At 47.7% G+C, this 24,800-nt stretch overlaps 6 protein-coding genes across 6 annotated transcripts; 4 read left to right on the forward strand and 2 right to left on the reverse strand.

Moving 5' to 3' along the window:
* Nucleotides 1-1,892: 1,892 nt before the first annotated feature.
* On the forward strand, nt 1,893-5,140 carry FSST1_007460 (ATP-binding protein; the record flags this gene model as incomplete). The annotated part of the gene is made up of 4 exons (XM_083224246.1): nt 1,893-3,109; nt 3,171-4,369; nt 4,420-4,730; nt 4,793-5,140. 4 exons carry the CDS (start codon nt 1,893-1,895, stop codon nt 5,138-5,140), a joined length of 3,075 nt encoding a protein of 1,024 aa, XP_083083421.1.
* A 3,143-nt stretch (nt 5,141-8,283) lies between these two features.
* FSST1_007461 (uncharacterized protein) lies at nt 8,284-9,216 on the forward strand (the record flags this gene model as incomplete). The annotated part of the gene is made up of 1 exon (XM_083224247.1): nt 8,284-9,216. One exon carries the CDS (start codon nt 8,284-8,286, stop codon nt 9,214-9,216), a length of 933 nt encoding a protein of 310 aa, XP_083083422.1.
* Nucleotides 9,217-11,415: 2,199 nt separating this feature from the next.
* On the reverse strand, nt 11,416-14,783 carry FSST1_007462 (uncharacterized protein; the record flags this gene model as incomplete). Its single annotated transcript, XM_083224248.1, has 6 exons — nt 11,416-13,105; nt 13,166-13,955; nt 14,011-14,094; nt 14,147-14,203; nt 14,255-14,419; nt 14,468-14,783. 6 exons carry the CDS (start codon nt 14,781-14,783, stop codon nt 11,416-11,418), a joined length of 3,102 nt encoding a protein of 1,033 aa, XP_083083423.1.
* Nucleotides 14,784-15,519: 736 nt separating this feature from the next.
* Nucleotides 15,520-17,002, forward strand: FSST1_007463 (uncharacterized protein; the record flags this gene model as incomplete). The annotated part of the gene is made up of 3 exons (XM_083224250.1): nt 15,520-16,060; nt 16,111-16,223; nt 16,277-17,002. 3 exons carry the CDS (start codon nt 15,520-15,522, stop codon nt 17,000-17,002), a joined length of 1,380 nt encoding a protein of 459 aa, XP_083083424.1.
* A 68-nt stretch (nt 17,003-17,070) lies between these two features.
* Nucleotides 17,071-18,630, reverse strand: FSST1_007464 (Alpha/Beta hydrolase protein; the record flags this gene model as incomplete). Its single annotated transcript, XM_083224251.1, has 5 exons — nt 17,071-17,639; nt 17,689-17,896; nt 17,995-18,292; nt 18,344-18,449; nt 18,513-18,630. The coding sequence occupies 5 exons, from the start codon at nt 18,628-18,630 to the stop codon at nt 17,071-17,073; spliced, it is 1,299 nt and encodes a 432-aa protein (XP_083083425.1).
* Nucleotides 18,631-20,339: 1,709 nt separating this feature from the next.
* On the forward strand, nt 20,340-24,587 carry FSST1_007465 (DUF3433 domain-containing protein; the record flags this gene model as incomplete). Its single annotated transcript, XM_083224252.1, has 1 exon — nt 20,340-24,587. One exon carries the CDS (start codon nt 20,340-20,342, stop codon nt 24,585-24,587), a length of 4,248 nt encoding a protein of 1,415 aa, XP_083083426.1.
* Between the last annotated feature and the right edge of the window lie 213 nt (nt 24,588-24,800).

A 24,800-nucleotide genomic window follows, 5' to 3' on the forward strand; every position in this document is an offset into this window, starting at 1 on the left:
TTGCTTTGGTCTGTTTGCACTTTGTCTTTAACCTCGCATGGATCATAATCACTTCTTGACCAGTAGTAAAGTTGGCCTCCCAAGTCTTAGAGTACAAAAATAAGTAGTCTAAGTATCATAGTCTAAGCAGCATAAACCAACCTACTAATTTCGTCTCTTATACTTGACCATAGACTGTGGATTGGCAGATTTTCTAACCAACAATAGCAATGTGCTCGGAATGCCCCCGGAGAAAATAATGTCCTTTCTTTTTCACATAAAAACACATCAATAACCTCATGCCATTACCTAGGTAGCTACCGGGTACCCAGCCATCAGATGACAGGAGGCTTTGCAGCCATCCTAAAATTATCGTCCTGGCTGCGCGATGAAGTGACACGAGGCACGCAAAAGCGGATTGGTGTTTGTCGGCTGCTTCATGTTGTGACTGTTATCTGCACATCGCCAACGCATCAACGGATTGGTAACGATACAGCATATGCATGGCGCTTGTTTATGATGGATTATAACGATAAAGGCAACTGTTTACCAAGACAAACACAAGCACTGCATATGGGTTCTTGCAGTAGAATGTCAATCTTGGCGGCTTCATACTGTCATTTATCGTATTCATGATCTCGGCATTGCACCGATACGAGCGGGGTAGATCAATGAAGCCTAATTTACCGTCAATGTAGCACTCAATTGGTATCGTGGGCAGCTTCGACTAACAAGGCTGTCAGACTAACATTGTGTTTTGGGTGTCAGGATCACAGGAAACTGCCTTGCCTGGCAACTCCGGTGTAATCCCTTGTACTACATGCAGAATGTAGCTGAAGTTGGCTTTGCTGCCCAGTCAGAGACTAACAACCAATCTCTGGTTGATTACGCGGATAGAGTATTACTCATTGGCCATTTCAGTAGAATGGTGAGGCGGTCGACAGCTGGTTCAGATGTGTTGGACTCGTGTTTGCCTGAGGCGCAGTGTGTGAGAAAGGCCATTGGTTATTGAGTGAGGATTGGTGTAGTGAATTTTGGCTTACATAGGCGACACGGGTTAGGAACAGAATAGATGTGGGCTGCAATCCTTTTTGCACTTGGTGTTTGGTTGTTCTGGTCCCCTTCATCTGCAGTGGTACCATGTCATTTGCAGAAGTTGAGGCTGACGGACTGAGGATCGCCAACTGTCAGTTGGTTGTGGATATTTTAGCGTCAAGGCCTCAGATCCACTAACTCTTTAGCGTGCTTGGGTTAGCCTGTGACTTGCTCGGTGTAAACTGGAATAACCTCAAACATCCAACGACTGTATACCTCGTCCTTCGGTTTCGCACGAACTTTCAACCCTCACGTAACAGAACAACATCAGTTGTTACACAGAAGCGTAGGAATTTGTGTGTAGTATTGAGGTTGGCATTGCTCTTGGCTGGCTGCCTGTAGGCTTATCCATGTTCATTATTATCTGCAGCCTGCCTAGCATATTCCTGATGCAGTGGAATGATTACCTATTACTAAACCGCACTTCTCCAATTAGATATCAGTCCAAGGGAAAATGTCCTTATTCTTTGTGTCTGTGATGCGGCCGGTGCCTGCCTACCTCCTACCTTCCTCTCCTCCTCAACCTGCAGCTGTTGGGACGGGGAACCAAGTGCGGCAGTGATTCACTGGCCTGTTGCCTGGGTACAGTTACCACCTGCCAATGGAGCCCTTTGTTGCCTGATATACAGCTCAATTGCCCATTAATGAACTCTCTTTCTCTCATCTACAAATCCGATCGTTTACTTTCTTTCTCTCCATCCATTACCCCCCTTATCACAGGACTACACTTTTGATACGCCATTTTAACGGCATTCCCATCAGAACTATCAAGCATTTTCTCTCTCTCTCAGTTTGAGCACGATATCTCTCTACTCAAGATGGAGTCTAAGGACTCGGAAATTCCATCGGACCGCCAGAGCGGCCAAGATTCTAACCAAAAACCTCTGCAAGACGAGTCAGATGCCAAAAATGCCAACGAGGCGAATGCGACAAGCCCCGCTGTAGCTTCTTCGGGGTCGGTACAGCCGACCACCAAGGACGATTCCAGTTCTAAGAAGAACCGACGAGAGAAGAAGTCCAAGGACAGTAACATCAAACCGGCTTCTAAACAGACGGATGCGGACGGTTCTAGCAGTTCCAGCGGAGGCGCTGCGTCGGATTTTGATGGCGAGGAACCATCTACGACCGCCACCCGATCACTTAAAAAGCGAATGGGGATGAAGAACAAGAACAAGGACAAGAAAAAGACACGTACGAGCAAACCAAGCTCGACTAAGGAGAAACTTGCAAACAAACCCACTCAGAAGAAGAAAAAGAAGGATAAGATGCCTGACACTTCTTCTGATTCCGATTCAAACACCGACACGGATGATGATTCCATTTCATCTGACTCTGAGTCTTCTTCAGACGATTCAAACTCTAAGAGCGATAAGAAAACGTCAAAGAAAAACCTGAAAAGTCAGTTTAAGGCACTGCAGCTTCAGTTTACTCAACTCCAATACCAACTGGCGGGTTCAAGCAATTATGCTTCCTATGGAGCAGCCGCCAACCCGTACTCCTTGCAACAAGCTGCGTACCCCGTTACATCTCAGGGTGCTGTCGCCAACCCGTACTCTTTTCAACAAGCTACATACCCTACGGCATCTCAGAGTGCTGCTGCCGTAACTTCGGCAGCTGTTGGACGCGGTTTGTACTATCCTCAACGAGGACGTCCACTCCCACCAGGACTCCCGGGCACAGGTCTGGAGGACAACGCTACTAACGACGAAAGTTCCGACGATGCCAAGAAGAAAAAGAAAGCCAGCAAGGAAAAGAAGTTCAAGAATCTTGCTTTCAAACGTGTCGACCAAGTATGGGACAGCAACATCCATAACTACAAATTGCAGGACACAGCCGATATGGGGAATGATGGACAGTATGAAGACTTTATCTTTCACGTTCGCCGAACCTTTGACTGGGAAGGTAAGTATAGAGCAACCATTGTCGATATCAAAAGCAAGCTCCTTCGCGAATGTTTGCAAGACGTGATCGGTAATGTCGAGGGCGTCAGTCTCGTGGATGAGGTTCCTAAAATCAGTCCGAACCTCCTATTCCTGTAAGTTTCAGGCCCACATGATCCAACCACTCTATAATATCACTGCTAAATATCGTTTTAGTTATTTGGAAGACATGCGCAATCATCTTAAGGCGCTTCGAAAAGCCAAGCCCGCCGGCGAGACCAAAAAGGCTCGCAAGAAGAACCAAGAGCGACTCAAAGACAAGAGAAAGCATCTGAAGGTACTTATTAAGTACCTCGATCACGATTACGAACGTACAAAGGAAAGCCTATACCCAATGTTGGAAAGCGGTCTCATCACATTCGACTTGCTCTGGGCCTTATGGAAGCCAAACACACTGGCCTATACCACAACCTACGGAAGCACCCAGGAGCCACGAGTCTTCAAGGTCGAGATGGCACAGCTGCATCGCAGCATCATGAAAGGAGAGTTTTACTACGTGGATGGCAAATACTTCGAATTCGATGGCAAGCGTTTTGGCTACGGCAACATGGCGGTCGAGATGGAAGAATTTCAGGGGGCCAAAAAGATTACCAGCCTCTCGTGTTATCCGCTACAGTATCACCAGAAGGAGGAAAAGCTTCGCCGTGACTTGATCGAGCGAGGCAAAAAGTTTGTATCTCTGAGTGGTGTTCACTACAAGAGCTATCAGGGCATTGCTTTCCTGAAGCGTAAGAAAGGCCAGGTGATGAAGTTCAATATCCAGCCTAGTCGGGTCATGATTGATCCAACTATCTTCCGAAGAATCAACCCCAACTACAGCGTCTCAACCGTCAAGCCTAAGGATCCGGATATTCTCTCCGACGAGGAAGATTCTGACTCGGATTCAGATAATTGCTGTGGCTGCTCTGATTCCGAGGACGGGGAAAAGGTCAAATGGTTTACCAAGGTGTACAAGGGCTCTGACGGTGAGGTACGGATGGTCAAATTCCCTAGAAGCGAGATCGAAGATGAACCAGAAGCTGAACTTGACAAGCTCCCTTCCAAGAAAGACGACGGGGAAGATGAGAGCGAAGGTAGTGGCAAAGACGATGAGAAAAAGGATGTTCCCGAGTTTACTGACGAAGAATACCTTATTGCTTCTCCCGTGGTGCTTGGATTCGCTTTCTCGGAAAAGCAATGGCTTGAGCTAGCTGTCTCTGGTGCGAGCGACATCAAATGGAACGAAAAGGCTTGGGATTCTCTGGTTCTTGAGAATGGCACCAAGGACTTGATCAAAGCTCTCGTCAAGTCTCGTAAGTACCATGCAGCCAACACCATCGATGATGTGATCCAGGGCAAAGGAAAAGGCCTTGTTAGTAAGTTGAACGAACAATCCACAATGGAGCAGAAGCTAAAACTTAAGCAGCTGTTTTACACGGGCCTCCTGGAACAGGCAAGACACTTACTGCTGAGGGTATTGGCGAGCTGCTCCAATGCCCGCTGTACATGGCCTCAGCTGGAGAACTGGGGACAGACCCGCGATTTCTCGAGGCAGAGCTGCAGAAGATCTTGGACATATGCCACGCCTGGGGCGCAATTCTCCTGTTAGACGAGGCGGATGTGTTTCTAGAGAAACGCAACATGCATGATATCCATCGTAACGCCCTCGTGAGCATTTTCCTCCGGCAATTGGAATACTTCCAAGGAATACTCTTCCTCACGACCAATCGGGTAGAGGTGCGTATCTGAAACTTTCCAGCTATTGAGAAGGTATAAATACTAATCCGGAAGTGTTTCAGACATTTGATGAGGCGTTCCAGTCTCGGATCCACATCGCATTACGATATGATAACCTCGACTCCAAAGCAAAGCGAACCATTTTCAAGATGTTCCTGGACCGCGTTCAGAAGCTGGGTAAACTGAAGGTGGAGCCATTGACGGAGGAAGACCTGACTGCGCTCTCGAAACAAGACCTCAATGGACGCGAAATCAAGAACGTAGTGGGCTCGGCTCAGGACCTTGCCGTTAACAAGGGAGAGGCTCTAAGCATTCGCCACATCAAACAAGTTCTCGACGTCCATGCGAAATTTGGTCAGGATTTAAAGGGCGGTACTGGCTACGAAGACGCCATGAGAAGCTACTTCTAATGCGGTTCTGCGTTCTGTTTGTTGAAGCATGGTTGGTTATGCAGTCGAGCCCCAGCTTACCTTTTACTGGACTTAGGAACTTGATCAAAGCAAAAATAGGTTATTGTCGTAACTATCTAGCGTTGAAACATCAAGTTATGAGATGCCTAATCGCTCTCCATCGTGATGGATCGCGGCTTGCCTAGTAATTATCGCTTCTAGTCTGATGTCTTGTCTCGACCGCTTCCAACTTGGGGGATGGACGAAGAAGATGAGTAGAGTCATCAGTTGTTGCTAGCGCTCAATCACCCATAGACGTGGATTTTGAGGGTAAGTTACAACTAAGCTCTAATAACGGACACCCTATACCCAGTTAAGGAGAGAGACAATATGTAGTTGTTTGACACCCCCTCACGACCAACCGTAAAATGTTTCACTGCTAATTTTGAAGCCTCATTTAATGATTTCCGCTTTGGCATGATCGGGCAAGCGAAATAAGAATCGGAAGATCTACTCTAAATTTTGTTAGGCACGGGAAGGCGATTTGCCTTGCTATTCGTCTCGCCCCTTTCTTGGATGTGCGCGAAACACGCCCATCTTCTGTTGCTCAATCTCGTTCATCACAGACCCTGAAAGGTTATCTCGACGACCATCCACACGGATATGGGCTGGGGGTTGCATGGAGCCAGAAATAGCAACTTGGAAGCGGAGAGTCTCCACATCTTCATCACTACCACTACCCATGATCATAATACTACAGAGTACATACTCCGTAGTGATATTCGTATCACGAAGGATCAGGTAATAACGGGAGGGACTTCGGTGACATGATGTTCAACTTGATGTTGAATAATGGCTCAAAGCAATCTTTGTCCTTGGTTCCAGAGCGAATGACGAATGTTGTCTTTGTCGAGATGAGACATGCTAAATCGTAGGTAAAGATGAAAAATGCTGCGATATGCCGCGATTGTTGACTAACTGTCGATCTAGGCTCGATTGCTTGAGGCTGCCTCCTGAATTGTCTGAAAGAAGGATCAATAGAACATTGGGAAGACATGGGTAATCTCGATCCAGCTGTTAAAGCCGAGTGTATACGACTGCAACCCAAGGCCTTCTAGACCCTGGTTATTGTTATTGCCGGGGTCCTTGTTTATTCACTTTCCTATCAAGATGTCTACGAGGTTAAACAAAACTCGTGAGAGCAAGTAAAGAATCTACAATTTTTGATGCATCACCAGAATCAACCGAACCCGGATTTTTTATGATTTCTTTGTTCACGGATAGACATAGACATTCCTTTGTTCAGTCGAGCGAGACTTCAATGATGGTTCAGCCAGTGTCTAATCTGCCGGATGTCACCGCCTACTACTCCCAGAATCATCTAATCATGAGCGGATCGCTTGAGTCAGAACAGAAGCCTCCCCTACAACATGAGTGGCTGGATTGTCTCATTTCCACAGCCCCCAGGGACCATGCCATCGTTGACGGTCTGTGACCGGCCTCATTCCAATCCGGGAAGCGAGAGTGTCTAATTTGACATGACCGCGTCAGACCAGCACTAAACGCTCGCCAGCTCCTTTGTTTACCGCATTGTTTGGAAAGGAGGCGGTTACGGCGTGAAGCGTCGTCTGGGGAGAGAACGCTACCAACTACGAAACACACCAACGACGGGTCGAACGGTGAGAAAGAGGGCGCCGCCTCTTTAGTCTTTAGCGAATCGGACCTTGAACAAAGAAGCTTTTAGGTACGATTAAACGCTCCGCTGCCATAGCGGTTGATGATACAGGATACCTACAGCACATACGGATACTCGCGCATACGTATACATGCTGTCCGTCGTAAACATTGTGGCAGCGATTTATAGTATAGCACACAGCATTCAGGTACTCATCAGGTGAGTTTCCCACGTCGCGCGCTATGGGTCCACGTATTCAAGCATCGATTCACCGCATTGATCATGGCATGCCACGACATACAACTATCCAGCCATTCGCCACTCGGGCTCCAAAACGCAGTGAGCAAGATACGTTGAAGCAAGCAAATGCAGGTCAAATGCAGGTCAGCATAAAAGGGTATTATCCGGGGAGAAGGGAATAGGGAATATCGGCCGCATTCTGCTTTTCGAGGCCCTATTCCAGCATGGATCTTGTCCCAAGCCTGTCCTGTCCCTGTCCATCTTCAGAAGCTGCCACTATCTACTATGTATGTATTCTGCCGATTTTCCGTACATCTTTTTTGGAGATGAACAATTTCGTCGTGCAGGAACAGAGTGTCGTCAACATTCAATAACAACCCAAAATCTAGACAAGATGATCAACGATCGCCATTTTGTTCCATTATTATCCAGCCCTTTTCTGGTCTAACCGACCGCTGGAACCAGTGGCCCTGTTTTTTACTGTTTACCTTTCTTTGCAGTAATAACCTGGAAGAACAGAGCCTGCTGACGCGGCCGGCGATCTAACCCGCCAGGGGGTCACAGTACAGTAAGAAGGGAATTGACTATTTCGGCATGAGAATTGATGCAGGCCAGAATTGGCCAATCAAGTGAGCTTTGTACCTGACAGGGATGAGAGAACTCACCCCTGGAACCTGTCGGAAGCAGAGCTTGATTTTGGACTCTCCAGGTGGTGGGCCATCGCATCGCAAGTCGGATTAGCGTCGTTTCTGCATTGGCGTTGGCGTCGGTGTGCAAGCGTTGCTTTCCTGGTGATCCCAGCTCCACCGCCAACAGTGCACCTTCTGGTCTGGCGGAGCAAAGGGAAAAGTGATGTGGGAACTGAAGCAAGGATTTGTTCAACATCCTTGGGGAAAGACGAGTACATACAGGGGCGTGCCAATCTGAGAATTGTGGACGGATGAACGAGATGAGAGAGACATGGCGTCCAGGCACACACCACCCAATGGTGGTCAAAGGGGAATCAAGACACACACACGCACACCCCTTGCTCACCTTATAATCTCGACTTCCTCCCTCGTTTGTCTCTCCTTCTATCCCTCACTCTTCAATCTTTGGATCACGGCCTTTGCCTTTTAGTCACTCCTTCAACAACGCTACGCGTTAACAACATTCTCTTAAGCCAACTTGCAACACAGTCCTTTTAAAGGCAAACCAAAGAATTCCGAAAATACCCCAAAAGTAACGTCTTTTTCGAAAAACATTCAAGATGAAGTTCTCCTCTTCCGCCGTTCTCCTGGCCGCCGCCATCGGTGCCTCTGCTCACCCCAGTGGCCACGCTCATCAGCGTGCTCACGCCAAGCGCGACTTCATCGTCGCCAACAACCCCGTCACTGTCTACGAGACTCACGTTGTCACTGCTGCTGCCGCCCCCGCTACCGCTGTTCCTGAGGCTCCTGTCTCCGTTCCCTCTCAGCCCGAGGAGGCCGTCCCCAAGTCCGCCGCTGCCGGTCCCTGGACCCCCGATGTTCCCAAGCTCAACAAGGGCAAGAAGCACAGCTCCGGCTCCGGTTTCAAGCCTTTCTGTGCTGGCAAGAAGGCCAAGCGTGCCACTCTTGAGGACATTGCTGCTACCGGTAACACCGGTGTTCCCGGCGACTACGGTTGCAACATGATGACCGTCGACTCCGCCGTCGCCGACAAGTACACCTACACCACCACCTTCAAGAACGACCACGACGAGGACAAGGAGTGTGCTTGCTGGAACAAGATCGGTCCTCTCGGCAAGATCGACGGTTTCTTCGCCAAGAACATCCCCATGCACTTCACTGTCGGTGCCAAGAGCTCCCAGGTCGTTGCCTTCGACGAGGACTCACAGGGTGGTTGCGCCTGCTCCTCCAAGGAGGTCCCCACCACTATCAACGGTCTCGTTGCCGGTACCTGGCTCGAGTTTGACTTCGGCAGTGAGCGCAACGGTGGCTGGTCCGGTGCCGATGCTTCTTGCCTTGTCTCCGCTAAGGAGCAGCTCGACATCCCCGGTCTCCGAGTCTGTGGTCACAACACCTGCTCCACCATCAACCCCGGTGGTACTGGTACCAACGCCTACCTTGGCGGTATGGAGGCTGAGGATGGTATCGGTCTGAACATCAACGACAAGGAGGTCCGCCTCACCGTCGACATCGACTACAAGGGCAAGGCCTAAGCTAGGCTTGTCTTTGCGTAAACTTGATTTTATAGAATTGGGCTTATTCTATCTATACCTGGTGTTTACGGTGCGCGGAATTTAACTGTTATCCATAGCAATTTTGGATACTGTCTTTGGGATCTTTACATCTTCTAAATTATATATTTTATGATATATATTCCTCTTCATTTCTCATGTCCATATTGCTGTGATTACTGTGATGTCTGTTTAAACTGGAATGTCCCTCGGTGGCATAGATAGATTAATTGTCAAGTTGATCCCCCAGCTATCCCCAGTCTCCATCCACGGGACTGCCTCGAAAACTGCTTGGATCAGCCCGGTCTGCCAAGCTTCGCATCTCAAATCCATCTGGATCGGTTTGCTTGAAAGGATTTCAAGTCTCGGGAATACACACACAGTCTTGGATGAAATAAACTTAGTACTTGTGGAGTTACACTAAAAGCCTCCTACTTCCAGCAAACGATCATCGTCGTACCTGAAATCTCTTCACTCCCTCGCATAGTTTTCTTTTCTTTTCCAGTTCTTGGTGCGTTCTCTTGATGGAGACATGACAACCAGCCTTTTCACAATAGGTCCCCAGCTTCCCACGAGTTGTGGACTAATGCAGGTTGGGCTTGTTTCAAGAAAGGGGCTAGTCTTCCGTCCACGCAAACTGTGTGGGAATTTGTTTCTCTCCCGAAAGTTCCGCGGCAGCGGTTGTACTGGGGAAAAGCAAGTTAAGACACTAATAAGTTTAAGCTGGTTGTTCACGAGAATAGCTCAGGTATCACAGAGGTGGTTGAAAAAGAGTGTTGTACAAACTTGTCAAAAGGCTCTTTACTTTTATTCCTCGGTAGCGGGCCGCAAGAACCCGTTGTTTGTACTGCAAGCTTTGAATTGAATTGCCACCAATGACTCAACTGTGGTGGTAGTTTATGAGGCATAAAGTTTGGCCTTGGCTGCACTGGACTGGTTTTGCCTCTCAACGGTTGTCAGGTACCTGAACCAGAAGCCAATCAGAGATTTATATGCCCTGACTAGTCTGTAGTTTGTGCCTGGCAGATCACAGCATCAAGGCACAGCACATCCACAGTAACGTGGCGTAATAAGGTGGAGATTACCAGAGAGCCCTGCCCTACCCTACAGACTTGACAAGACTGTGTTGTTGGCTTTCAATGAGCAGTCATTTTTAACTCGTCACATGTCTTGTGTGACTTTACTGTTTTCGTCACCGTCTGTCGTGGATCTTGTTGACTCACAAGTGTTGCTTGTACTTTGAGGTGGAGATGAAAAGTCGAAATCGAGGGTAACAAGGTACGTGGATGGCCCTTAAAGTGTCTGCATCATGGGAAGCTTGTGATTTCTGTTGGTTGCTGTGTTTTCTCACAAAATAAGCCATCTCAATCAAGTTTGTTGAAATACCGTTGTGTCGTATTGCAGTAGCTTCATGTATTACCACAATATAATACACTTTCCATGTGTAGTGGCTCTAGCAAAAGAGAATCAACACAGAGATTTCAAGAAAAACTTTGTAAATCGCTCAAAATCAGCATCTAAAGCCCAAGTGACCGACTGACAGAGCACTAATTATACCCATTGTGCCGCGGATCTAACATGCCATACTATGTGTCAAGCCCTAGCAGTAGTGGTAAGATACAACTCGGGCCGTGGTGGGACAACAGAAGTCCTAAATAGTGGCGAAGAACACAAGAGACATCAGAGTCAGTGCTACGGCTTGTGGGCTTGTAAGTCTGTAGAGTGACTGACAAGCGGATCTCCCGCTGAACCATGAATCGTGTAATCGTCCACTTTCGATGGAAGTTTACACAATGGAGGAAGAGTTTTGAAGTTTTCACAGCTAGTGAGTACAATATGCGTTGTAAAAGTCGGGAAACCCACATAGCGGAAGAGATCTAGCACTCGGTTCTATGGGAGGACGTAGCCGGTGGGAGACCCGGAAAGGAAAGTGGGCAACTAACTCACAAAGAGTGCTAAAATGGCCGTTGGAGTTTAGTACAGACGAAGGGCACTGCATGTGTAGATAGCGATTAAACAATGCCGAGTGACATGCCTTGCATGGCTTAGAAGCACGAAAAAGCAAGACTTTGACTTAAAGTCACCACCACGACAGATAAATAACGCTACATAATGCCTGACAAAGGATACATGGCAGTCATACCAGCGAAATAAAAGTTACATAGCATTGCACCACATGGCTTAACCTGAACTTCCACATCCACCCCCTCCTCCACCACAACTCGAACCTCCACCACAACTTGAACCTCCTCCGCAACTGGAACCACCCCCTCCGCAACTTGAACGCGAAGCGCTTGCCTCAGCAGCAGCAGTGGCCATCTCTGCGGCCCTGATGGTCTCTCCACTGGCACACTCGGCCGCGTCGCGCGTTGAACTCCCACACCCGCTTGCACATGTATGATTAGGCGTTTCCGAGGTGGGAGCGAAGTGGGAGTCGCTTTGGCAGCCGTCTACTTTATGCATCCATACGTGGTGGTGACAGGATGGATCATTGCGGGTTGTGTCGTCGATTGGGAGGATAGTGGTCTGGCCATGAAAGTCCAGATAGTAGGTCTCCGAAACTTCTGCGTGACGAGCAAAACGGCGCTTTCTTGATGCACTTGGTATGTCGGGCAGGTTAGCGCGGCCGTTGCGCTGTAGTTCGTAGGCTTTGACTTGCTGACGTCGTGTAAGTGATGCCCACGGAGCGATGAAGTAATGGCCGTAGACACCCGCTTCGAAATAGTGACTGCATGGTTGAGCACGGTGTATCCCACCAAGCTTGACTCTTGACAGAGATGGGCCGAGTAGAGTGCGTGAAGAGTTCTTGTGAAGCCATGCAGTGGCCTTTTGGAACTTGAGCGAGTGCGCCATGGCTGTGGCAGCTCGGTGAAGAGTAGACATTGCTGACAAAACAGTCAGTCTATTGCGCATCCACGAACTTGGTGTAGCATCCTGGCCAACGGCAGTCAAGGTCTTATCGGTCAGTGCTGGTGCATACATGTAACGATCTCGTGATAAATGATGAGAGGACATAGACCAAGAATCGAATGGGAATGCCCATATGTGCTTGGCAAGGTTACAGTCGCCACACTTGGTTGGGTATCTCCCATATGCCTCTGTGCAGTCCCATGGATACAAGTCCTGATACTTGTACAGCGTACTGCCAAAAGCACCCCAGTCATACCAGTACTCTTGGCAAGTATCGATGATATCGTCCTCGTCATAACGTCCAAAATGAAAGCGGAGAAGGTATTCCTCAGTGAGTCCGAATGGGACATCGAACTTGGTTCGTACACCTCGCGACTTTTTGTAGCCCTCGTCTGGACACACAAAGCTCATGGTATAGAGAGGAAGCGTATCTTCAGACGACTCAGGAACTTCTCCATTGACAAGAGGCCCAAAGATGCTCTTGTCGATGAGAGAAGTGCAGAATGTTTGGCAGTTGTTGCTTGTCGCACTCCATGCCAACCTGACGCTCTCATCTACTAGACGCTTAGAAATACTGCCGAGATAGACTTTCAGCCTAGAGCCAAGAAGAGTCTTGAGTTTCTTCAAGGTTGGCTCAAGTGCAGAGTTTAGGAGTTTGATCTGGTCGTATGTAGATAAACTGGGGTCGTCGAATGGTTGCTCGCAAGCAACCAAAAGGTCGTGAACGACCGAGAGCTCCTGATCATGAGGAAGAGTATCAATTCCACTGAAAGGCACGCCGACAACTTGTTTCATGACAGCTTTGTATCTCTTACGGCCTTTAGAATGTCTCTTGCGCTGCCAAAGAAGACGATCGGAACCACTACCGATCGCCAATTCTCGCTCAGGCGATGTCTGAAGATGAAAGCGCTCTTGGAACACGGGCATATCTCTCAACGAGACGAGAGCCCCACCTTTGGTACTGTGAATAGCATGTGAGTTATTGTTCTCATAAGGACGGCCATGCTGGGTCATTACTTACTGTGAAACTCCATTCTCGATGACGATAGGACCAACTCTAAGAGCCATATGAACATTCCCATAAGGATGATTTTCCGTATATCCTCTGAAGAACAGTGGAATATCTTTATCTGCAGCGGCTTCTTCGGCCACGCTGACACCACTCCCATGCGAACCTAACTGCTGTATAGTCTTGAAAGCTTTAAGACGCCGACTGCTACCTTGAGCTTCAGGTTTTTGTCTTAGTTCTTCCTCTTCCTCAAAATCACTATCACCTGGTTTTGTCTTTTCCGCAGAATGTCGAGGCCAGATGACGACGATGTCTTTTTTTCCATAACCTTGTGCCTTTATCGCAGCCTTTTCAGTGTCTCGTATAGTTCGCGGCTTGGCTCCTACACTATCCAGAAGTCCATGATACTTTGCAAGAGCAATAGTGTTGCCAAGTTGGAGCAGCTTGCATGTTTCTCCTCCCCCAATGCCAGCATTCTTATGTTGATTTGGGTCGTTGATAGGAAATAGACTCTCAGGTTCACCCTCGGCGTCATCTTGACGCAGTCCGAGACAGCTGCAGATCTTTCTGCTCATCTCAGCAGTGATGGTTTCAGTGAGCATACAGTGTTTGTAGGCCTTGACGTATTCTTCTCTGCCGTAGTGATGGGTTTGATAGCATTCTTCGCATATAATGCCGGGGTCAGAGTCAGGCTTGTCATGGATAAACATACTCCCTCTGACAACCTTGTTGCATTGCTTTCGCATACAACGAAGTGGCTCAAAGTTGGGCGTTCCATCGCTCTCGACACTTGAGAGTGCAACTGCATCGATGTTAGCAGGGAGCGGGTATCGTGTACTGCGTGAGTTGAGACTTACGTTGAGGAATGGCTGGCCTCTTCGAAAACCCAAGTCTTTCAAGATGTGGGCGATGTTCGATTAATTTCTCTATATCAAGAAGCCCTGTTTAAAATTGTTAGCTGTGCTGTATGAAAGATGAAGAAGAGATGTATACCAGCAGCTTGAAGTAGCATCCATGCTCGTTTCTCTATCCCATTGGGTTTTGTGACAGCTAGACAGTCATTATCAGTATCATATAGTTCAAATGAACTGAAGGACGTACCTTTAATCTCCCGTCTCACATCTCTTTTGATACCATCACTGACTTGTTGTGCTATGCGGTCTGCCACGTTATCTGTGAGAACATCTCTAACAGATTCGGAGCTAATAAGGGATCCGCCGCTGGAGAACCACAGATTTCTATTGATTTGCTTTTCTCTCATTTCCCCTTTGCGTATGTCAGTAAATATACAATGATGATAAATTTGATACTGACCATATCGAATGGCATGTGCTCGAGCTTCTTGAGAAACTTGGTCGAGAAAGGTATCGAAGCCATGGATGTGACTATCATTCTCATCTTGGATATCAACTTGGGCGTGTTCTGGCTGCTGCCAGACTTTGAGAGTGCGGACAATATTTTCGAGTTCAACTTTGACACCATCCCAGTACAAACGCTCAAGCTCTGAGAGAAGATGATCTTTTCCAGAGCCGACTCGTGTCCATGGTATATCAGGTGAAGATGTGATGTGTGATGAAGGTAGAGAAGATACTGCGAGAATGGGCAAGACTTTGCTCCTTAGTCGCGACATTGCAATTGAGTTGATCGGTGCTAAGATGAGATGACTCGAGTTTGATGATGAAGAGATGGGAAACGACTCTTACTCACAGACTGAGTGTTTCAAATTCATCTCATAAACCAGGCATCCATTGCTACTCTAGTTGTTCTTATGCCGAGGCCATCGCCAAAGGCCTCACTCACATAAAGTGCCCAACTACAGTGCCATCGCCTGATACTCCGCCCCAGCAGGACCCTGTTTAGTGTGTTCAGCTCGCCCGGCTAAAGTCTCTCGTGCCCCAAAACGGCAAGATTGGCAGCTGAAGTTCAAATGACCAGCCTTAAATTCCGCATTGATAGAAGTCATTTCCGCGTTCAAGGCAGACTTAGGCGTAGTATCCGTAAAGACATGGGTTTGTTGTTGCCTGTAGATAATTCCCTCTTTGCCAGGGCGAGATGGGACTTTTGGAGTGTGTAGCTGTGGGTAAAAAGTACATGTGTTTTCATACAAATATGTTAGCCGTCTAAGTACCAGCATCTTGGCCGAAATACAACATCAACTTCATCACACAGCCTATTGCTTTACCTCACCTGATTCTGAATTATTCGTCGTTCTTAATGATAAAACTCCTTATACAGCGCCGAAGGCATCAGCTTCTGTAATCTTCTCACATGTTTATTCAGCGCTACCTCAATAGAACGAGATTGCGTTGTCCTCACTTGGCCACTCATCTATCATTCAACCTCGTACACCCACTACTTACACTAACATGTCCCATCTGATCGGATACAATCTGGGCGCTCTTCACCGAACAAGTCGTGAATTCAAAAGAAAGGTAGATTCCGCATACTATTCTTCAGCGGCGACAATCGATGAAAACCCTACAATTCCCAGTCCAAGCACTTTCGATCACCTGAACAACTTGCATCAGGATAATCTACCCACTCCATCCCAATGCGCAGTTCATCTAGAATTGCTCGAAGTCTTTCACGCACTGCGCATCAAGGTCTTGGATTCCAAAGCCCTCGATCAAGCCTTCGACTTGGGTGGTCCTACTAAAAAGGTTTACCGCCGCAAGTTCGTCAAAGGCCTAAATAAGTGGGTGAACCAAGAGACTACATTGCGAGATCTGCAATGGGAAAACAGCCAGGACAAGAAGTGGACGTTTTACCTTGGTGAAGCAGTGCGAAGATTTATGGTTTGGGCCAAAGACTATAATGCTTCACTTGCCTCTGGAGAGAACAATCGTTGGATAGATGACGGTAATGACCGAGTATCAATGGCAGAATTTTTGTATTTACCTCCCGTTGGTTCGTATACCCTCTCGACCCCCTCTGTCGCAAACTGACTCGTTCTATAGATGTACTCATGGTCTGGCATGCCTTCTTACTCAACCCCAGTGACTTTCTAGAGTACTGTCAAACAAATTCCTTAGAGTACCTCCCAAGGGTGAACTTCCCATGGACTCTGATTGTAAGTTATCAAAACTATCTTATGCACAGACTGAATTACTAACAGTCCTACAGCACAAGTCCATCTGGTCTCACGGTCCCATCCGCGATACTTGGAAATACGACTCAGACACCTGGCAAGTCCCAAAAGGAGAGTCTGTATTCTCAGGCAATTTGCTTCATTACATTATAAAGGAAGGCAATAAAAGAGACCTAGACGTCGACGATGAATTTCGCCCTGACATTGTCATCGATCTCATGAACAATGTCGAGCGTCAGCGCGCCTTTGTCAAGAAGATGAACGCACATCTCTGGATTCGAAGTCCAGCCTTGCAAGGAACCCTCCAAAGAGCAGTCGAGCGCTACGAGAACTATCTCGAGCTTTTTAGACTCTATCCAGGCAAGATGCTGGTGCCCACGCTAGATATCGACCTTGTTTGGCACACAAGTCAGCTTTCGCCTGCAGCGTACGAGACTTCTATGAAGGCGCGGTGTGGTCGTTTCATCAACCACGATGACAAGATTGGGAGATATCAGCTGGATGTCGGCAGTGATGAGACGCAGACTATTTATCGTACCCGTTTTGGATTGGAGTACCATGCTTGCTTGTGTTGGGAATGCCAGGCCATCACATCAGCCGTGGATGATTCCGAAAGAGATGGATGCCTCGAAGAACAGCGATCCTCTACATTCGCTAAAGACCTCGCTGATAAAGTAATGGCAGATGTTGAGTATCACCGCGCAGTGGAATCTGCAAGGCGGAGAAACCATGTTAAACTACCTATTCGTGTAGAAAAGTAGTCAGCATGCATAGTTCTTGAGGAATGTTTAGAAGTTGTAAAGCTTACTGAAAGAAAGAGCCTATCAAATCAGAAATCTTCATCGTCTTCTTGCCACCAGCCTGACCGATTATTGAAACGTCCTTTTTCCAACAATTCAACTCTCTTATCGTAGATTCTCTTACCATGAACGGCTACTCGGCAAAACAGCAATTTCTGAAACTCTACGGGCGTGACTTCAACCGCTTTGAGTTTCATCTCATCTTCTGATGGCAACAAGAGAGCAACACTAGACCCAGTATGATTGTAGAGAGGTTGAGAGAAGTGCCAGATCTTTTTGTTTTCATCATGTGATTCTTCGTTCTTCGGAGAGGAGATTTTGGCTTCCTTGTATTGAGTGGCTTTCAGGGAGGCATCAATTATCTCATTGTTTGTTTCAGGCTCAGGTAATAGTGCTTTCGATGGCTGATTGAGCATAGTTCTTGCAACTTCGACCAACGACAGGATGTAAGGCTTGTCGGCTCTGGTGACGACGTCGAACTCGTTGACGATGTTGAGGCAGAGTGATCTCCCGTCTGGTTGGTAGAAGGACAGATCAATGGGTCTTGTCACACATGGGGGTGCACCAAAAGTGACACATGAAAACCTTGCAGATTCATCTGAGTTTTATATCAGTCGCGATTCCTGCATGCCATATTGATGACTTACTGAAGGCTTGGTTAGATATGTACTGAAGATAAAGTATCTGCGATACAGCTCCACCTGCAGAATGGCCAGTAAATAGAACATGTGGTTTCTGACCCTTGGATCTATCGAAATCCTGCATATAATCATTGACCAAGGTTGTTACGATTGAATCAAGGGCTTGTGCACTGTTTAGAAAACCAGAGTGAGCTTCTAGATCCTCAGTGTGTTGCTATAATTGTTAGTGAAATGCGACTTGAGAGCAGACTCGCACCGAGGACTCGGTATTACCGGGCTGCTACATGAGAAAAATATGCAATATACACTTACAATGAACCCTCTGGTAGGTCGTGGTCGAGAATTGGCATTGACAATATGGTCCATCTTGCTAGCACTCCCACGTATCGCAAGTATCAGGACTGGCAACAGGTCGCTTTCCCCTACATCATCCAAGGTTGTTTCGGCGACAGTTGACGTGATGACTTTAACAGTACCGGCGAAGGATTCCCGCAGTGCCTTTTCACGGCGAAAGGTGCAGTAACTGGTGTTTGTTATGGTTCCTTCGAGATTATAGGTTCCGCGAGCACACTTCCATGCTGCGGATACTAACTGAACCTGAGCTTGGAGGCTACATATGAAAGTCAGAGCTAGTAAGTCGAAGGTAACTTGCAATGCTTACGGATCCCATTTTGGTGACTTGTCCTCGTCAACCTTGGAATTGACATACTTTGAAGCTTCACGGTCTAGCCGCTGCAGAAGTTCCCGAAGTTGCTCATTCACGTTACCTGTAAGTGGCTAAAGTCAGGTCGTTTACTTCTTCACTAGTTTATCGGGGATGTTTAATTCACCCTGGAGGTTTATCTCGCTAAAGGTGTCGCCAAGAGCACTGGATAGCTCGACTGCAGCGATGGAGGCGCCATGCGAATTGTTGGCTGACAGGGCACTCTTGGAGCTGCAACAACCCATTGCAAGTGATGGAATTGCAGGAGACGGGTGTAATTTGAGTATGTACGATATTGGCTCATAACCCTGAGAAGCGGGAAATAGGCCGTTGGTTAGTTTACGATGCATGTCTAGCATTACGTGGGGCGCCGTTGGACTGAAGATTGTTTGTTTGTGTCAAAAGCACAGACGCTACAAAATTAATTACAGAGGTTAAGAGTGGACAGTCATTGCTTTTAGTAGAGTCAACGTCTATTTAATTGATCTGCCAGTTCAGTGTCAACAGATCAGCATCGGGCCAAGTTGCTGATCAATTTCTTGATCTTCAGATCTGTTACTGGGTAGTATGTCATTCCTAACTACTGCACCCAGTCTCTAACAATATCAGACGACACTAGTGACATTCGAAACCGTGCTTACGCTTGAGATGGCAGCTCGCTTAGATGATTTGACCGGACGATTACGCTTTGATCTCCGAGGCATTACATCAATATATTTGAACTTTGGTGAAGGATCTGAACCCAGAATTACTTTATAATGCATGGCAAGAGATCGCATTGGCATAATTTGTTTCCAAGATTGCCAAGATTGGGCATAATCTCGCATAGCAGTGATGCTATTCCAACCAGGGGTACCCCTACTTTATGCACGCAACCCTCGTCTTCTTGTCCCATCCGGCCGGGGAATAAAAAAGTCTTTTTGGGCAATTCTTCCTGAACTAAACAACGGGTGTCCACAATAAATAACTGCCAGTATTTCTCCGCCAATATGGTATCTTGTCATGACCATAAAAAGAAGCTGTTAAGGTATCGCAACACCACTTACTCTGTACAGTGCGCCCTAACTTCTAAACAGCTCCCGCAGCAGCAAGCCTCAGGTGAGAGAAGACGGAGAGTCGCTGGGAGGGTTGCAGTACTATCGAGTATCCTGACCAATAATTGAAACTTGTCGCCCTGCTGTGCTTGTGCTGCCTTGTCCAGCCCAGCCCAGATACTTGGGATCCTAGGTGCCATGGAAGAGCAAAGCCCAATACCACCCCTGCTATGCCATGTTTCACCTAGACTCGGCCTATCCATCCCCTTGTGGGCTTACATCCCCTGAAGCCATGTCATTTTGAGGCTCCTCCGTCCAAGACATGGGACGGGGAACTGCAGCCCAGTGCTTCTCTATTGCATGCAACTGCTAAGGTAACTCGTTTCCTCGTGCAATTAGGTCATGGCTTCCAAGGATTCTGGGTGCTATGTTTTGTAAGCTCGGAACTGCGGGATGATAAATTTCATACTATAGGTGGTTTGGCCACTCGACTTATGCGCAAGGAAAGTCCTTGATACCAACATGCTAGCCAATCTGACTTGTCCTTTTCCTTACTTTACTCTTTACACACTAAATATTGTTACCATTTTTTCTCTTCGCATTTGCTTCTTCTCTGCTCACGTCTTTCGTTAATCCTTTTTTCCAATTATCTTCCAGCCCTGGCTTTGGCTGAGTCCATTCTTTCAGACTGCACGTCACTCCTCATCATCAGGCTGTCCAGCTTCATTCTCCTTCCCACGAGAACCTCATCGACATATTCTTTCTATTACGACTTTTTGCAACATGGCTACGTAAAGACGTGGGATTATCTACTCCACGGTAACGATTGTTTCTCAGTATCATGCTCGAACAGGACAAACCGACGATGCGCAACATACATTGGACACCTACTCTAGATAAATACACGAAATCTAGCAACAATGGACTCTGAAACGAGACCGAGCTCGAATCTTGGCCCCCCGGGAAGTCATCAATCCTACGATTCCTATCATCGACATGTTCGCGCAGTTCATGGGGTCGAGGGTAATTCTGAGCCAGGGCCATCGAGCCGGCACGGATCCGGTCTCTCTGGTCTCAGCGCAAACACAAAGCCTCAGCACGGGAACCTTGCTTCATTTTTCGACTCAGAAAGGTTAGCTAATTCAGCGGCCCCATGTGATCCAAGTAATCGAAGTAGGCAATCCACGACTAAGGGAATACGATGGCCTTTTCTTGGAAGCATCAAGTCGACAAACAGTCTATCGTTGCCTCCTTCACCTCGAGCCGGGACTCCAGCCGAACCTACTGAAGTCGAACTACCGTGGCGACCCGTTTTTCTCCATCGACGAATTCTGGTTCTTTATGCTATCGCCATCGCAGCTCTTATTGCAGGAGTGCAAATCGCACTCCAACTATCCGAGCGCAACGACGGCCTCCGAGAAGCCGATGATGCGTCAAGATATCTGTGGCAATATGGGACAACCCTGGTATTCATCGTCGTGGCTGCATTCTGGAACAGAGTCGAGTTTCAGGCCTCGGCTTCCATGCCGTGGATCCTTATGCTGAACAATCAAACCGATGTCGACAAGTCTCTTTTACTGGATTACGTTTCCCTTTCTGGACCCATGGCTATTATCAAGGCAGTCCGAAATAGGGACTGGCTTGTTGCAACTCCGGTTTTGGCCGGAATAATATTTAAACTAATCATTATATTCTCCACGGCCTTTGTCACACCCAGGGTTATCACTGTTGCTCGTTATGAGTCTGCTATCACAGTCCAGAACAAGTTTCCTAACAGTGTTTCGGGTCTGGAAAACATTGGCTCGTTACCATATTTTACTCTTGCTGCCTTGGCGGCCGACAATATTACATTTCCTAACGGGGTCACTCCCCGAGCAGCATACACACCTTTTTCTAGCGATGTTACTGAACTAATAGCGATCACGGCGGATGTAGATGGATTTATTGGTGGCATGGAATGCGAAGAGGCGGAACTGACTTTGGACTCTATGAGACTTGTCGAGGGAGGTTCTCTTGCGTTGAATGTGACAGTATCAGAGACAGGATGTTCCTCGGAACAAGCTCTCACAAGCACGAAACTTGCGAGTACCAAAGACAGAGACTTGTCGAGAGCGTTTTTAACATTTCAACCTGCCAGCTGTGGTGGCTCTACGAAAGATGACGAACAGAGAATAGCTGTCATGTCTGGTATTCTAGACTTTGACATCGATCAACTTACGAAGCAATCGAAGACTTCAAACGGACGACTCAATGGAACATTATCATCATCATCTGGGTTCCTTTGCAAGCCAAAGTACGACATCACCACGATGAGAGTTTCCAAGACTCTTGAGACAGTTCTTTCGGCCACGCCCAACGCTCAGGCTGAGAATACAACTTTGGACCAGGTTCATCCTTGGACAGTTGCCCGCGCACTGTTCAAATCTCTCGAAACCAACGAAAAGCAGCTTCTGTCTGCGTCCGTGAACTCTTCATACGATGGTGACACTATTATCCATATTGACGAAGCCATGTCTGCTGCGCTTCTGCTAGGCTCAAGAGAAGGATGGGACCTTCCCAAGGTGGAATCGCTAACAGACAAGGACATCTTGAGCCTTCTTTCTGAGAATTTCTACGCGCAATACTCGGCTCTTATTGCTCGATACGCAATGATGGAGCCGTCTACCAGCTCAAAGACCGCTGTTGCCAGCTTCATTGGACGACGTCTTGTTGTACGGCCTGCTCTCGCATATCTCATAACAGCATTATTGGTACTTTGCTTGTTTCTGGCTCTAGCAACAATGTGGCTGGTTCCAAAGAAAGGGTTTCTCCCACGAGACCCCAGCACTATCGTTGGCATGGCCTCAGTAGTAGCACACAGTCACCCACTTGTTGAGTCTCTCAAAGGCATGGGGCCTGCACCAAACAAAGTCCTCGGATCAAGACTCGAGGGTTCGACTTACATGAGCGGAGCTGAAGGTCACGAAAAACTGGACAGCCCCAACCTGGGCTATTTTCACATATTCGGCGGTAAAGCGCCTTCTGCAACGTGCCAACCACAAAGATACAATTCGTCAACATGGAGACAGCCTGCTACTTTACACGGTCTGATTAGACTGATATACATCCTTGTGCTGGCATGCATTATCATAGGGTTTGAGATTTCGCTTCGTTTGTCGCACCGTAACGAAGGACTAAGAACGATGGATGACGATGCGGCATATCTAGCATGGACCATCGTACCGGCCTCAGTACTGTTACTGGTGGCTATGTACATGCTCTCCTTGGAGTGGTGGACGAGACTCCTTTCTCCATTCTCACATCTCGCACGTCGAGGAAACTTTGATGAAACCGTGGGCCTAAACTTGGCCAATGCTTTGAGGCATGTAGCGTGGAGACGAGCTCTCAAGATCTGGGACATCGCTGCGCTGACTGCGATTACTGGTGGTTTCGTGGCGCTACTTATCGTGATTGCATCTGCTCCTCTATTTGACCCCAGGCCAATTGAGTTTGACAGCAGTCTTCCGCTACGCACCGAGGATTTCTTCGCCAACAGCCTGCTATCTTCTCCCGATGATCTCATATGCATCGACTGTACCAACGACACCATTCTGGCATCGCTAATACTTGCCGGCAATGCCCCTTATCCCCCATTCACCTTTGCCGATCTCAACCTACCGACTGTATCCCTGGTAGAAGACATCGAGAGCGACGATATTGTTGTCAGTGCACGACTAACAGCAATTCGACCAAGAATGTCGTGTCGATTATACAAATCGGACGAGATATCTACAAATCTTACCCTCGAAGTCGAACTCGATGACGGAACTGTCAACCCACTGCGCGTGGATCTCGAAGGCGAAACTTGCCGTGGAGTAGGGCGACAGGGCAGTAACAATGCTATCATTGGAACTACGAGGAGCCCCTCCAGTAATCAACGTACCGAGGACTTGAGCGGGAGCACAGTATTTGGCGTTGGGCAGGGAAAGACAAGGTCGTCATCGCAATGCTCCGACTGGATCTACATCTGGGGTGAGTTGGATAATCTGGGGAGTAGCGATATGTCAGTGGGTGACATCAATGCCCTCGCTTGCAACGAGACGATCGAGGTAGTTGATGTCAGAGCTGTCTTCCATGGCCCTGAACTTCACCTTTACCCAGATCATCCTCCTGTGCCTATCGAACACACAGCTCAGGATACGAGCGTCGCTATACCGGAACTAGACTATTCTACGCTTGTCAATGTTTCTTCAGATGGTCTCCTCGACTCATTCTTTTCAATGCTGAACTCCTCTCAGTTTGCTGTCCCTGGTTCGACATTCGGCAGCTCATCCGCCGATGCTACAAACAGAACTCAGTCAGCAATTTTGTCTCAGCATGGAATCATCAGGGCCCAGTCGTTAAACTCCAAGAGTCGGCGTCATCTATCGTCGAGGGGAACATTTCCAATAGTAAATGGCACTACCATTGTCAGTGGTATTGATCCTGATGAGTCAGTCTCTCAAGCCGTCCCGATCATCAGTGGTAGTAAAATGGCAGGAAAGGTCAGGCTTCACCAGGATGAGATTGCTACACGAGTCTTGCAATCTCTTGTGGGGGCATTGATGCTTCTTCACATTACCTCGTGGATTTGTTGGCGAAGAATCAGACTTCCTCGCGCACCAACGACCATCGCTTCTATGACAGCCCTTCTCGTCGATGGCAACCTTTTCAGATCACTACCTCGTGCCGCGCAGTGGCAGCCAGACAGTGAGCTCGAAGCTATTTTTACCGAAGGGGATACGCCACAGCGATTTGAAATGGGATGGGATCGCAGAGGACGGAACAGGGGGCGCGATGGACGACGAAAGAAGGATGAGGGTAACTTTGGTATCCGTGCATTTGTCCCAAAAGATTCGATACCAGAGGAAGTGGAGATGAGACCAATCCCTCCTCCCAAGCCACCACCGAAGCCAGTCAAAGAGAAAGTTGGGATGGTTCGTCAAGGGACAGCAATGTTAGGGGCTGACAGTACCCAAAGAAAATCTGTGATGCTCGCCAAAGGACACACCAGTAATTCCAAGTCCAAGAGTTCAAAGAGTTCAAAGGGCTCTCAGGGGAGCAAAGAGCCGAAGCATAAGAGATCCATCTCATCAGCACTGAGTGGGCCAAAGGAGTTGGTCAAAGTGTGGTGGGCTGGAGGAAATTGATATTGCATTTTAATGATATATAAGGGGAACGGAAAAGTACAAATTTTCTTTGATAATTAGATGTATGTAATGATGAATAATTTAGATATCCGATTTTCGAATCACGTTATTATTAATAGGTATATATATATCAGTCGCCAGACTCTTCGTCTTGATATCGAGCTAGCGTGAACGAGCATGTGGGAATTGACCATCGTCATTATTTCCGTAGAT

Source organism: Fusarium sambucinum, chromosome II (genome assembly GCF_050947815.1).
Source record: "Fusarium sambucinum isolate potato_lamoka chromosome II, whole genome shotgun sequence".
Classification (NCBI taxonomy): Eukaryota; Fungi; Ascomycota; class Sordariomycetes; order Hypocreales; family Nectriaceae; genus Fusarium; species Fusarium sambucinum.